Source organism: Moschus berezovskii, chromosome 21 (assembly GCF_049115385.1).
Source record: "Moschus berezovskii isolate FMDL1 chromosome 21, NW_MosBer_1.0, whole genome shotgun sequence".
Classification (NCBI taxonomy): Eukaryota; Metazoa; Chordata; class Mammalia; order Artiodactyla; family Moschidae; genus Moschus; species Moschus berezovskii.
The window spans coordinates 15,137,538-15,152,918 of record NC_142480.1 but is presented as its reverse complement, the minus strand read 5'-3'; the positions used below and the strand labels follow the sequence as shown (position 1 = coordinate 15,152,918).

The 15,381-nt window shown below is 37.5% G+C and overlaps 2 protein-coding genes across 2 annotated transcripts in view; one reads left to right on the top strand and one right to left on the bottom strand.

The window, feature by feature from the left end:
* FANCM (FA complementation group M) overlaps positions 1-10,407 on the top strand; it is a 61,533-nt gene extending 51,126 nt beyond the window's left edge. The window contains exons 20-23 of the mRNA XM_088829470.1: positions 680-1,204; positions 3,819-4,194; positions 6,080-6,371; positions 6,966-10,407. Of these exons, the coding sequence (XP_088685596.1) occupies positions 680-1,204; positions 3,819-4,194; positions 6,080-6,371; positions 6,966-7,104 (1,332 nt within the window). The 3' untranslated portion in view covers positions 7,105-10,407. The remainder of the gene's footprint in view (positions 1-679; positions 1,205-3,818; positions 4,195-6,079; positions 6,372-6,965) is intronic.
* Position 10,408: 1 nt separating this feature from the next.
* Positions 10,409-15,381, bottom strand: part of MIS18BP1 (MIS18 binding protein 1) — a 50,815-nt gene continuing 45,842 nt past the window's right edge. The window contains 3 exon segments of the mRNA XM_088829469.1: positions 10,409-11,114; positions 11,287-11,341; positions 14,734-14,821. Of these exon segments, the coding sequence (XP_088685595.1) occupies positions 11,011-11,114; positions 11,287-11,341; positions 14,734-14,821 (247 nt within the window). The 3' untranslated portion in view covers positions 10,409-11,010.

Below are 15,381 nucleotides of genomic sequence, written 5' to 3'. Positions count from 1 at the left end.
CAAAAAGTGCACACTTCAGTTGTAAGGTAAATAGGTACTTGTGATGGGCTTCCCAGGTGTCGAGGTCAGTAAAGAATCCTGCTCAGTGCAGGAGACACAAGAAATGCAGGTTCAATCTCTGGGTTGGGAAGATCCCCTGGAGGAGAAAATGGCAACCCACTCCAGTATTCTTGCCTGGAAAATGCCATGGACAGAGAAGCCTGGCGGGCTACAGTCCATGGGGTCACAAAGAGTCAAACATGACTGAGCATTCATGCAGGCACAGACCTTGGGATGTAATATACATGATAAATATAATTAATACTGCTGTATGTTAAATATGAAAATTGTCAAGAGAGTTCTCACCACAAGGAAAAAGTATGTTTTTCTATTTCTTTAATTTTGCTTCTCTATGAGATGAATGCTGTTCACTAAATTTATTTCATGATGTAGCAAGTCAAATCATTATGCTGTACACCTTAAACTTATACAGTGTTGTATGCCAATTATGTCCCAATAAAACTGGAAGAAAAGAAGAATATGCCCAATAAAGAGTCAGTTGAGCAAGTGACTGGATTAATAAAGTAAATGAAATAAATATTCAGAGAGATATCTTGAACTTAAAATAATATGTTAAAAACATGCTGGTAAACTTTACTTTATAAAGTTTATTATACTCTTATTTGTGTTTTTATTGTAGATTCCTGAGCAAGATGAAACCTATCTAGAAGACAGTTTTTGTGTTGATGAAGAAGAGTCTTGTAAAAGCCAGTCAAGTGAAGAAGTTTGTGTTGATTTTAACCTAATAACTGAAGACTGCTATACAAGTGAGAGTAAAAAATATAAAACCCGACGTGCAGTAAAGCTGAAACAAATGAAGACGAGACAAAATCGTGCACGTTCACAAAATAAATTATCCAGAATTATTTTACTGGATGATTCAAGTGAGGAGGAAAACGATGTAAAGAATAAACAGGAATCCAGGATTGTGGTTACCCCAAGCACAGTGCCTTCTGGGTCTTCATTGCAGTCCAGGGACCACTCTAATCCAGTTGGTAATCAATTGCTAAACCAGAGACAACAGACACCACCTAATTTAAAGGTTCCCGTTTCTGATGTCTCGGACTTCAAACCTCAGAGTCATACTAACATGGAATCTGTCTCATCATTGTTCACTACTGTCAGCGCACAGAAAGACTGTAGAAAGTTTCCAGTTCAGTTGAAGGTATGAATCAAATCAGAAAAAAAACCTTCATGCATTTACCAAAAGGTTTTTTTGTTTGTTTGTTTTCCTTTCTTTTGTGTTAAATAACAAAGAAAAATTAACAAGTAATAGAATTCTTCAGACTGGAAATCAGCATACTAAATTATATAGCTAATTCATAGTATGCTTGTTTTTTTTTAATGTGTTAATAACTTTCTTAAGAACACTGTAAGGAAATGTGCTTATTTTATAAAAAGAATATAGGAAATTAGCCTCTTGCAAGGTTACAGAAATTACATGCTCAGAACTAGTTTCCCCAGATTAATTTTTCTTTCCCTCTCTGAAGGCTTCAGGTATGTAACTCTCATCTACTTACTGGGGAGAGGAGGTTAGGGGCCTTATTTTCTTTCTTTGAATTTCTTTCCTTCCAGAATGGTTATCTAGTTTACTTTCTAGCTCCTCTTTATTTTACTATTGCTGAAGTAATCCCCAAAACTATTTTCAGTTTTTAGGAGTTTATAGTTGCAGTAATTTTGCTAAACCAGGGGTTAAAGTGACAGTAATAGACCTAGACCTAGATTTCTGTTGCTGTCTTACTCCGGGTGTATTAGGCCATTCCACCCGAGCAACATGCTCCAGTGTCCGCCCAGTGGCCCTCAGATCGGCATTTCTATACATTATCTCCAGACTTTTTTTTTTTCTTTTTGCATGAAAGTATTTCTGGAAGGCATAATTAGATAAAGTTGACTAGATTGTCTTATCAATAGATTCGAGAACAACAAAGTACTTCATTTCTCTGAGCCTAAGAATTATCAGCTTCAGTAGAAAGATAGTAATCCCGAGGGTCAAGGTAGGTAGTACTTGCACAATACTTTGAAAACCAGTAAGCACTCTCTGCATTTCTACTTCAGCATGCTCCAACCAAAAAACGTAGATACACCCTAGTAATATTTTGAGGACTGTGAAAAAGGGTAAGTAGATTTTTACAGAAGTCTATTTTAACTTCTGTCCCACGGGGTCGCTAAGGGTCGGACACGACTGAGCGACTTCACTTTCACTTTTCACTTTCACACATTGGAGAAGGAAATGGCAACCCACTCCAGTGTTCTTGCCTGGAGAATCCCAGGGACGGAACAGCCTGGTGGGCTGCCATCTATGGGGTCACACAGAGTCGGACACGACTGAAGTGACTTAGCAGCAGCAGCATATAGTGCATGGTATGATTCTTCTTCAAATTAGGAGGGGAAAGAATTTGAGGTAAATTTGAAAAGACAGAAAAATAAACTAAATATCCTGTCAAAAACTGTTAGATACTGAAAATGTGAATATTTGTCTGTCATGTATATTATATACACAGTGTTCCTTGTTCTTCACTTGCCTTTGTTTTTAGTAGGTTTTTCCATAGGAAATTTTAGCTTTTTTATAGAGTTCCAATTTTTTTCTTTATAATTTCTGACATGTGTTTAAAAAGCCATCTTGTATTCGAAGATAACTAAATATTTCTAATATTTTTTGTTTCTTTAGTGTCATTTCTTCCTTCATTAGATTTATTCTTTTTCTTAAAAAATTGAATATTAAATGCATGTTAAAGATTATTCTGAGTGATTAGCACTTCCTCTTTAGCTCAGAATATAGAAAGCTGGAAAGAATGTTGCTGTCATCCTTGCAGCAGCAACAACAACAAAAAAAAGCCAGATAATCTACAAAATCATGTTTATTTGGATCTGAGGTTGCATGGCAACCAATTAGCCTGATATCTAAGGAAAGACAAATGCCTCCAAGGAGAGATTTGCTGAGTTGGAACAGTCACTGGACATTGTACAATCTAGTAAGGAGACCTCAGCTAAAACTTTAATGAATTGCTGGTCATCAAGTGTTCACAAAAAAGATTGAGAGAGGAAACCTCCTTCCCAGTGCAGGCTGTGGGCAAGTGACGAGCAGCTGCTGTGGGAAAGGCACCAAGCCCCATCTAGTTCCTTCTGCCAGCGTTCCCCTGTGGAACAAAAAGCATTTAGCCACTGGGGGAAGAACAACAAACTCTGTAGTCCCCAGGGCCTAGGTGAAGACCCTTTGCAGAGGAAGGAAAGGAAAAAGAGAAAAACTAGAATTAAGGAGAAGAGAGAGCAAGTAGAAGATTTAGTTGAACTGGCAATGGCTGAGGATTTTCCAAAAGTAATGAACTTTGGCATACAAGTATCTGAGGCTTTGTCATGGGTATGTTACCTTGAAGTGGAATTCCTGGGCCATATGGTAATTCTTTAACTTTGTGAATTTGCCAAACTTTTCCAAAGTGGCTGCATCATTTTCATTCCCACCAACAATGGGAATGTTGTCTTATCAATAGATTCGAGAACAACAAAGTACTTCATTTCTCTGAGCCTAAGAATTATCAGCTCCAGTAGAAAGATAGTAATCCCGAGTTACTATCCCAGTTTTTTTCACATTCTCATCAATGAATTTTCCTTTTAGAAAATATCTAGCCATCCTACTAGGTGTTAAGTGGTAGCTAGTGGTAGCTTTGGTCCTGTTGAAGGAAGAAGAAAAAGTATCAGTGAGAAAAATCAGCCTAGGTGTTAGAAGTTTATGGCACCAACATATGTGTAATTGATGGTGATTGATGTTTTCCTCTTTTCAGGGTGGTAGAGCTCTGAAGGATTCTGGCACTTCCATGCCATGCTGTTCCAACTCAAGACCACATTTGGCTGACACACGTGCTTCTCTAAGACTGCCCCAGGAAGGCCACAGAACTTGTATTCTTGTAGATAGTCGTGAAATTGTTTCTGGTTCAGAAGTAGTTTCTTCCTTAAGAGCAATTCATGGCTTACAAATAGAGGTCTGTCCTCTTAATGGTTGTGATTATATCGTGAGTAACCGCATGGTGGTGGAAAGGAGGTCTCAGTCTGAAATGTTAAATAGCATCAACAAGAACAAGCTCATCGATCAGATCCAGTACCTACAGAGCATGTTTGAAAGAATATGTGTGATTGTGGAAAAGGACAGAGAAAAAACAGGTTTGTATTTTTATAAGGCTGTAAAGGAACTTGACTATTATTTAGTTCATTATTCTACTGTCAGGATGTGGTAGGCTCTTAAAATGTGAATACCTGACTCATGAATATTTACATAATGTCACAATATTTTTCATTAGTCCCTGTGTTTAAATGCAGCTTACGAGAATTGAAGAGGGTGAACTGAAGGCAAGTGAACCAGTCATAAGTCTTTATCTGGGAGGATCCCTGGGAAGGGTACCAGAAATAAGGTAGCAGTGTGGGAGAGGAGGTTTCAGGAGTTTAAGAAGGTAGAATTAGCAGGAGTAAGTGGAAGCAATCAAGAATTACTCTTGAACTGACCGGTTTCTTGATTACTGGGCAGTCAGGTAGTGGTGCTGTTCTTTGAAATTATGAATATGGGAGAAGCAGCAGATTTGAGAGACTGAAGAGGTGTTTAATGTTGAATACGTTAAGACGGAATTCTCAGTGGGTCACTAAAATGGGTACCTAGGATATTTTAGAAAATGCAGGCTTGGAGCTTCCGTTAGGAAGGGAGTTTTATGGATAATGTTTAACTGTATAGGGCGTCCCTGAGACTAGTGAAAAGATCATAGGATATGGAATCAGAAGAGGCAATGAGTTCTGGTGTCTTCTATAGCTATGTGACATTCCATTTGACAATTAACTCCTCTGAGGAGTTAATAGCATACTTCTCCTAGTCATCCCATGGTGTTACAAGAATTCAGTGAAATCATGTAGCTGAAAGCCACTATGGAAGAATTCAAGGATTATACTCATTACGTACATAAAAGGAAATAATGTTTATGTAAAACATTGGTTCCGGAATTGAGTGACGTACCTTTTCATCACCACTGTCATTATTGAACCGTGTGATCATGAGTAAGTCACTCTATCTTTCAGTAACCCCAATCCAATCTTTTTTTTTTTTTTAATTTGACAAATGAGGGCTTTAGATTATATGATCTTTTGGGTCTTTCTAGTGCTAAATTTCTATAATTTACTTTATACTAACATGCCCTTCGGAGAAATCAATGGCAAGCCACTCCAGTACTCTTGCCTAGAAAATCCCATGGATGGAGGAGCCTGGTAGCCTGCAGTCCGTGGGGTCGCTAAGGGTCAGACACGACTGAGCGACTTCACTTTCACTTTTCACTTTCACACACTGGAGAAGGAAATGGCAACCCACTCCAGTGTTCTTGCCTGCAGAATCCCAGGGATGGGGGAGCCTGGTGGGCTTCCGTCTATGGGGTCACACAGAGTCGGACACGACTGAAGTGACTTAGCAGCAGCAGTAGCAGCAGCAACATGCCCTTTATAAAGGAAATAGATTTGTAATAAAAAGGAAAGTAATGTGACAAAAGCTGTGGAAAAACTTTTTTTTTTGGCATAAGGAAGAATGCCAAAAGAAGAATGTAGGTAGACATGGAAAGGAAATGAATGAGGAGAGTAGGGAAGAGTTAAATTAACAGGCAAGAGTTAGAGATATTATAATGGGTGTGGAATGTATTAAGTTATCCTTGAAATAAATACATAAGAATTTTATATCTATTAGAAGTATTACTAAGTGAACGCTTCAGCAATGCTAACATTCTGAATCTGAGAGATGAATAATATGGCCTTGGCCATCAGGAATGAGTTATCTAGGAATATACTTTCTCCCCTGTCTACTTACCTTGTTGATTCTAATTTAATACACTTATAAAGAAAGTTTTCCCTATTTTCTCTCTCAGATATTTGAAAATCACTTTAAATCTTTAGCAGAAGGATTTCTCATTAAGCACTAGTTTGCTTAATGATGTAGATCTTGGGATTTTAATAATGTATTAACAGTTCTACTTAATGCAAGTTACTAAGGTTTGCATTTTCTTAAATATAAAATATTTAGGAGACACATCCAGGATATTTAGGAGAACAAAGAGCTATGACAGCCTGCTGACTACCTTAATTGGTGCTGGGATCCGAATTCTTTTCAGTTCCTGCCAAGAAGAAACTGCAGATTTGCTAAAAGAATTGTCTTTAGTGGAACAAAGAAAGAATGTTGGCATTCATGTTCCAGCAGTGGTGAACAGTAATAAATGTGAAACTCTTCAATTTTATCTAAGTATTCCCAATATAAGTTATATAACTGCACTGAATATGTGTCACCAGTTTTCATCTGTGAAAAAGATGACAAACAGGTATGTCTGTTTTAGTATTTTTAAATGGTTATTTAAAATTGTTCTAAGAGGGATTTCATTGGAATTTTCATTTTTTAAAAGTAAAGAGGTGTAGTGCCAGTTAGATTCATTCAGTAAAGACTTTGCTTGTCACCTCATTAAGCTGAGGACATTAATGGAAGGAGAGGGGGGTAAAAAAGGTAAGCATTGTATTTGTAGCTTAGAGCCCTATGGGGAGATAGACAGCACTTACATTTTGACCTTGCATTCTAACATTTCTGGGCTGTTTAGTTCTGTAACTAAAAAATTGTTCAAGTTGAAAGTTTTACTAGGTTTTAATGACTATATTGCTTGAAAATCAAATGAAGATATTAGCAAATAGGTTAAACTACAGGCCCAAATAAGATGTTAAAGTTATCATTTTAAATGATTTCAAATATAGGAAATAAATGTGCTTTTGTTTTATTTAAACCAATGCTAAACACACTAACTGAATGTAGAAATCTGGGAGGTGGGGGGAGTTATTTCCTTAAAGGCTTTTGTTTGGTGTTCTGTAAACAAGAATATTGAATTTTTTAAGTCAGAAGTTCAAGTCTATTTTTGTTTATCTTTCAGCACACCTCAAGAAATTTCCATGTATGCACAAGTAACTCATCAAAAGGCTGAGGAGATCTATAGATATATTCACTATATATTTGACATGCAAATGTTGCCAACTGATCTTAACCAAGGTAGTACTGAATCTGATGCGTGATCAGACTGCTCAGGTTGTGTTATCAGAGAACAAGACAAAATGCACCAATAATCATTGCTGCAGTTTATGATTATCAGTTTAATAGATATATATGAGAATATCGCCCTATTGTTTTATACTGTGTACATTTTTATTTATATAGAATATGTAAATTATTGAAAACATGTTTAATAATTATTTTGGTTAGATAATGAAACTTTCTTATTGAATAAAAAGTTTATTTAAGGTGCTGTTAAGAAAAGCTAGAGTGAAAGATGTATTTTAGAAATTTTCCAAAGATTATAGTGCTGTCATTGTCATTTTTAGCATTATAGGTTGATGTATCTGCTGCCAGCTTAATGGTTGTAAACATTTTTTCCTATACATATACAATATTGAATAGGAATGGGTGGTAGGTGTATTGTGAGATAATGCCCCAGGAACTAGGAAAAGTAAAAAATTTAACTGAATCCTCAGTTCAGTCACTCATTCGTGTCCAACCCTTTGCGACCCCATGAATCACAGCACGCCAGGCCTCCCTGTCCATCACCAACTCCCAGAGTTCACCCAAACCCATGTCCATGAGTTGGTGATGCCATCCAGCCATCTCATCCTCTGTTGGCCCCTGCTCTTCCTGCTCCCAATCCCTCCCAGCATCAGGGTCTAGGATGGACTGGTTGGATCTCCTTGCAGTCCAAGGAACTCTCAAGAGTCTTCTCCAACACCACAGTTCAAAAGCATAAATTCTTCAGCACTCAGCTTTCTTCACAGTCCAACTCTCAAATCCATACATGACCACTGGTAAAACCATAGCCTTGACTAGATGGACCTTTGTTGGCAAAGTAATGCCTCTGCTTTTTAATGTGCTATCTAGGTTGGTCATTTTCCTTCCAAGGAGTAAGCGTCTTTTAATTTCATGGCTGCAGTCACCATCTACAGTGATTTTGGAGCCCCCCAAAATAAAGTCTGACACTGTTTCCACTGTTTCCCCATCTATTTCCCATGAAGTGATGGGACGGGATGCCATGATCTTTGTTTTCTGAATGTTGAGCTTTAAGCCAACTTTTTCACCTGCGTACAGGTTTCTCAAGAGGCAGGTCAGGTGGTCTGGTATTCCCATCTCTTTCAGAATTTTCCACAGTTTATTGTGATCAACTGAATCCTGCTGCTGCTGCTGCTAAGTCACTTCAGTCGTGTCCGACTCTGTGTGACCCCATAGACGGAAGCCCACCAGGCTCCCCCGTCCCTGGGATTCTCCAGGCAAGAACACTGGAGCGGGTTGCCATTTACTTCTCCAACCTGTGAAAGTGAAAAGTGAAAGTGAAGTCGCTCAGTCATGTCCGACCCTTAGCGACCCCATGGACCACAGCCTACCAGGCTCCTCCATCCATGGGATTTTCTAGGCAATAGTACTGGAGTGGCTTGCCATTGCCTTCTCCGCAACTGAATCCTAGCAGCTGTCAAATTCTAGTAGTATGAACTCCAGTCTATACTACTTCTGTTGTTGTTGTTTAAATATCCAAGAAGTGATATAATGGAGTTGGAAAATTTCAGTATAGGTTGAGCTGTCAAATGTAGGCTGTCATTGTGACCCATTACATTGCATCTGTGATGCTACTAATATTTTAAGATGGTTCCGTATTATTACCTGCAACATGAGTCCCTTCCTTCTAGTCAGTGTAGTGCTAAAGCAGTCTTTAATTATGGATATATGTTTTCCCCACTTAAGGTCCTTTATTCTCTGTTTGCCTTATTTTTCTCTCCCATTGTTGAATCAACCTGACAGCAGAGGGTTTCACTTAGACTTGGCGTGGACTTCAAAGCTGACCTAATTCAGATTGCTTGTCTCTTTCCTATCAGATGATGAAAGTGAGACACAGAAACAAGTGACTTACTCAGGTATAGGCTGGGAAATCTAGAACAGGAGCCCAAGAGCTAGATAGTTTTCTTTCACTAAAAAAGCTACTCTGATTGTGAACTTAGTTCCTTTGGGATAGTGTAAATTCTGAATAATTCTAAAGCAGTTGATCTCATCTTTCTGCTATTCAGTAATTTTGTCAAATTTTTCCTTTACAGAGTAAAGGAAGTGATATAAATTATTGGCTGATGTGCAAATTTGATTATATCTCTCAGGTTCAAATTCATCCTTTAGTATCTCACCATACTATGGCAAAGTGGATTTCTGAGCATTTCTCCCTAGTGAGCATGATTCTAAGCTCTGTCAGGTAGGAGGAAAGGGGCTTCTCTTTCTGGTTCCAGTGTGCTGTGCTGCTGCTTCTCACACTACGTGGTGTCAGCGGGTGTGTTGGGTAGGGCCGTCTGGTGGAACTCTGCCCCAGCTGCACCAGAAGCGTGCAGCCCCCTCAGCAACCTCACACTGCCATGGACTGATGGCTTCCCTACAGCCTCTCTCATGCAGACACCAGTGTCCTCAGATTCTGTGTGTGCACGCTGCAGACAAAGTGTTTCATAAATTGACATGGTTTGAGGGACATAACTTAGAGGATTTCATTTACTTATGCTTGCTGGGTAGAGAAGTCTATCCATTTTTAAACTGCAACAGCCTCTTTCTATATTCCCACAGGTTGCACTTATCAACGCTATTGTTTATCAGTCCATCTTGTCTACCTTTGAGCCCTCAAAGTCTTTCTCTTCCAATTTTAAGTCTCCTTTGGATGTTACCTTAAACCTTACTAGTTTATCTAATGACCCAATGGAAAGAAATGGGAATAACCTGGTACCTGGCAGGTGGGATAAACAGAGACTTGATAGGTCACAGAGACTCTGGGGAGTGGGGGGGCACTGTAGTTGATGCCGAGTGTACGCTATTTCAAAAGACCCTTTTTGTTTCTATTATAGAACTGAACTACCTTCTAATTCCTAAAACACTATCCATGAACATCAAACAGCACATTATTACACGAGGTATTTGCAACCTAAAGTTCTACAGTAGTTCTTTTAGACTTACTCTAACATAACCCTTTCATTTTTTTCATCCTTCACCTAGCAAAAATATTTGTGGCAGAAACTATCATGGTAGTTTAAAGAGAATGATCTCACTTTACCTGCACTATTCTTTTTAAATCTTGTGTTTCTATGAATTTTATAGTTCTTTAGTAGCCGATCATTACTGACTAAATTCTTAAGAAACAAATGTATTTTTTCTATAAGTTCTGATATTTTTCAAGGAAAGAGCTGAACCGTTAGCCAGAAAGGTCATTTTTTTTCTGTGATCCAACAGTTAGAAAAACCAACCAAAACACAAATATTATAAAAACAAACTTACTTTATTTGACAACCTAACTGGAAAGGGTGAGTGATAAACAGAGGGAAAAAAATTTTCATGTCAAATTTAAAACATAATGGCAGAATATGCTAAAAGATGTTTATTTCTAAAGAAGCTGTCCAAAAGGAAAACAGTGTTTACTATGATATGACATAGTAACTTGACTTCTTACAGTAGATCTGTAACCTGAATATTTTGTCTAATCCAGCCTTTTAAATACTGAGACCAAATTTTTGCTATGTCTGCTTAAAAATACAACAAAATGTTTTCTCATTCTACTTAGCTTGTCAAATGGTTTAAACAACATGTAATTAAAACATTAGATCTGACTTGTATAACAAGTGGTGACAAATGCTAATCTATAGTTTTCATGAACTCAGTAGCTACAATCTATATTCTATTCTTCCCCATCTCTCCATTTAATGATAGTAATATTTTCTTAAATGCAAAAAAAAAAAGAAAACCTGTATAGAACATGATTTTCTTAAACAGACTAAGATGCTTATGAGACATAAAATCTGAAACCTTTGAAAAAGTGTGCAGTTTCTATAAAGAAAATATATATATATATACTTCAGATGAAGACACAAATACACTGTCTGCTTCTTGATAAACGTCCTGGACGTGTGCTCTTATTTATACTATGCAGAATCAGAATTCGAAAAATAATAATCGTTCTCTTCTTCATCTAAAGACTCCATAGCCTTTGTGAAAAGTTTTCCAATACCAGAGTTTTCTGCTAATTCTGTAACGAGAAGAAGATTAATATATTCCTAAAAGCAATTTTAAGGAAATTGAAAATAACTATAGGAAACAAATTGATAGATCTGCCCACTTGAGAACAATTAATTTTAATACTGTGTTAATAAAGAGACTACCCTACAGTAGAACAGAGCTACAAAAGAGAAGTATATTACCTTTGTTAAATTGTGTTTTTCTTCTTGATGGTGGAGTTGACAAATCAGTTTCAATCTACAAGAAAGTTCATATTAGCTAAGTGAAAAGTCTTCCAATACCACAGTTTTCTGCTAATTAACCTCCTGTGAAGCCTGCTTCAAACGTAGACAAAGTTCAGCATGCTTTATCCCAAAGGAAATATTACAAACTAATGCTGTAATGGTTAAAGGATAGCACCTGAAAGTTGCCAAAATCAACTGAATACTTATTCCATTCCATAACACTAGCAAAATTTGAGTTCTCTGTACTTTAAATTCTTGGCTAAAATAGTAATTCGACATATATGACAAGTTTCAAGTGTATAATGCATGCTTATGTACACCAGTACCTTTTAAACTACTGGCCAAGGTATCTTTTAAAAATGAAAGGGAATAGGATAGAAAAGAAAATATGACAGCACAGGCAAGACAGAAGTGACAAGATATAATCAAAGTCCTGATAGGAAAATCTGAAAACTAGGATATTCTACCCAGCAAGGACATAATTCAGAATAGAAGGAGAGATTAAGAATTTTACAGACAAGCAAAAACTGAAAGACTACAGTAATGCTAAACATATCCTAAAGGAAATAGTGAAAGTTCTTCTCCAAACAGAAGTAAGAATCTACAGGAAAGAGAAAATCACAACTGGAAAGTAAATAAGCCAGGACCAGATTTTTTTAAAAAAATCATGAAAGCAGTGATAGCCACAATAAACAGCAAAGGGATGAATATGAAGATGTAAAAGAGGACATCAAAATCATAAAACGTAGGGGAGGAGAGTAAGAAAATGTACATTTTTCCCCCCAGAATATGTTTGAGCCTGTATTACTACCAGTCTAAAGCAAGTAGATACAGGAAGGAATTAATACACTTGAAAAAGAAGGTAACCACAGATCAAAAACATACAGCAGATTCATAAAAACCAAAAACAGAACACAAACATAATATGAAAGACAGCCATCAAACCACAAAAGGGAAAACAAATGGACAAATATGAAAGTACAAAACCAACAGGTTAAACAAGGTTTAAAATGGCAATAAATATATCTATCAATAATTACCTTAAATGTGAATGCACTAAATGTTCCAGTCAAGAAACACATGTGCACCCGTGGCTGATTCATATCGATGTATGGCAGAAACCATCACAATATTATAAAGTAATTATCCTCCAATTAAAATAAATAATTAAAAAAAATAGAATGGCAGATTGGATGAAAAAAGAACCTACGGCATGCTGCCTACAAGAGGACCCACTTTAGGACACATAGGACATTTCATGAAATGGAAATGAGAAAAAGGGAGGGGGTGATACTCATATCAGATAAAGTAGACTTTAAAACAAAGGCTGTAAAGAAAGAAGGCAAGCTACTAGAGCTATTGTAATGACAAAAGGATCATTACAATACAAGAGGATATTACAGTCATCAACACTTATGCACCCAATAGAGGAGCATCCAGATACATAAAACAAATACTAATAGAGCAGAGACATCCCTTTGCTGACAAAAATCCACATAGTCAAAGCTGTGGTTTTTCCAGTAGTCAGGTATGGATGTGAGAGTTGGACCATAAAGAAGGCTGAGTGCCGAAGAATTGATGCTTTTGAACTGTGGTGATGGAGAGACTCTGGAGAGTCCCCTGGACAGCAAGATGAAACCAGTCAATCCTAAAGGAAATCAACCCTGATTATTAATTGGAAGGACTGATGCTGAAGCTCCAATACTTTGTTACCTGATGCGAAGAGCTGACTCATTGGAAAAGGCCCTGATGCTGGGAGGGATTGAGGACAGGAGAAGGGGGCGACGGAAGATGAGATGGTTGGATGGCATCACCGACTCAATGGACATGGGTTAGAGCAAACCCTGGGAGATTTAAGTAAAGGACAGGGAGGCCTGGTGTGCTGCAGTTCATGGGGTCACAGAATCGGACGCGACTTTGCGAGTGAACAACAGACATAAAGAACTGACGGGAATACAGGGATAGCAGGAGACTTTAACACCCTACTTACATCAGTGGACACATCTTCAACACAGAAAATCAACAAGGCAGTGGAGATCCTAAATGAGATGACATCATCATGATCCCCACCTCACGTCATATATTAAGGAGCCTGGAAAGCTCAAGTCGCTTGCCTTGTCATAAAGCTGGTGTGGAGTCAGACTTGGAAATCAGAACTTTTAATACTAAACCCTTTGCTCTATCCTGACCTAGTGGCTATACATGAAGCCAAAATTTCATTCTTGTAAGGAATGTTGAATTGGAAAAAGGGACTCAGAAACACTGAGAGGGAGTTTGCCCACATTTTCGATTACAGAATAGAAGTTTCTTTTGAAGAATTTAGTCTCCAGGCTGATTTTAAACCAAGGTTCCCAGAGGTATCGACCATTTCCTGTGGACAAATAAAGCTTATAAAGATTAGATCTGGTTAGGTAATCCCAATGTTTCAGTTTAGAGACTCTCTGAGAGGAATTATACTCTAGCAGGTGTGCTATATACATACTTCAACATGGGTGAGGGGGAAAAAAAGATGGCCATAACCTGGTTTGAAGGAATACGTCCTCAGGGAATAAGGTAGTCTCCTGTTTTACCCCATACATTATCATTCTCTAAGACTGACTATTTACTTTGAAGAAATCTGAGGTGAATTAGCTTTTCCTGAATACTTACAGTTTTATCTGGATATAAATTATTCAAATTAAATGAGAAATTAAAATTTAGATCACTCAAAGGCAATATTGAGTTAAAATTTTTCTGTAATTAGATTTTAAATATTGAAATACATACAATACACACATATAAAATCAAGTAGCTGAATCTGAAAAAATTTGAAAGTCATTTTGAATCTGTATTTAATGAAATTTCTTGCTCCATGGCAATCAAAAGTCAATCAGTATGGATTATTCCCCAATCACTGAATAGATATTATGCTTCTGTGTCTTGCCTGAAATGTCCTTCTCTAACCTACATGTGTTTCTCCCACCCTGCCTGACTCCTCAAATGAAAATTCTCACCTTACTGAAATGCTCCAGTATGGCTATGAACTGCCATCTATAATCCTATAGCACTTACGTGCTTACCTCACTCATAGCCTCATAATTTACTTATAAGCAATATGAAGGCAGGGGTTGTTACATAACTTATAGCTCCAACAATTTGCCAGGTATTATAGTTGTTCAACAGATGCATGTGTGCTCAGTCATTTCAGTCGCGTCCACTCTTTGCAACCCTATGGACCATAGCCTGCCAAGCTCCTCTGACCATGGGATTCTCCAGGCAAGAATACTGGAGTGGGTTGCTATGCCGTCCTCCAGGGGATCTTCCGACGACCCAGGGATCTAACGTGCATCTCCTGTGTTTCCTGCACTGCAGGCAGATTCTTTACCGCTTAGGTACTGGGAAGCCCCGACAGAGAAAAATACTTACTGTTTTTTTCTTGATATTGCCCCAGGTAGTGCCACCTTTACTTTTACGGGTTTTTTGCATACGAAAAACATATTTATCACAATCATTCCTGTTTAAATATAGAATAATTTCAAATCCACATTAGTCACCATACTTTAATCCACAGGTTGAACAGCAATTGACAAAATTAATTTAAAATGTTTCCATACATTAAAAGTGTATTTTATGTTCCATTTTTAAAAAGACAATCGGGTACCGATGGAGATGGACAAAATGCTTCAACCCTATAAGACTGTTCTGAAAAATGATGGTTTACTCATTGTCCACTGTCCCATCTGCTCTTCCCAGTCTCTATCTTGCTGCCCGTCTTTTCTAAAACTCACTGAGACATCTTGTCCATTGACTCCCTTTTGTTATACCTTTCACTCCTTTCTCTTGTTCATATCTTCCTTCCCTGTCCAGGTTGAATCTTAAAGTTATCACTTTAAGGATATGCATGGTGATGAAAACTCTCCATTAATTTATGCCTTCCAACTGTGTTAAGATTCAATTTGGCTCATAAGCCTTTTATTTATACCAACTAAGACTTTAAAAAAAATTTTTTTTTAACCTTACCTCTTTCTCCTCTTATCCTTAGCAAATACACCTGACTCATAATTTATAGATGAA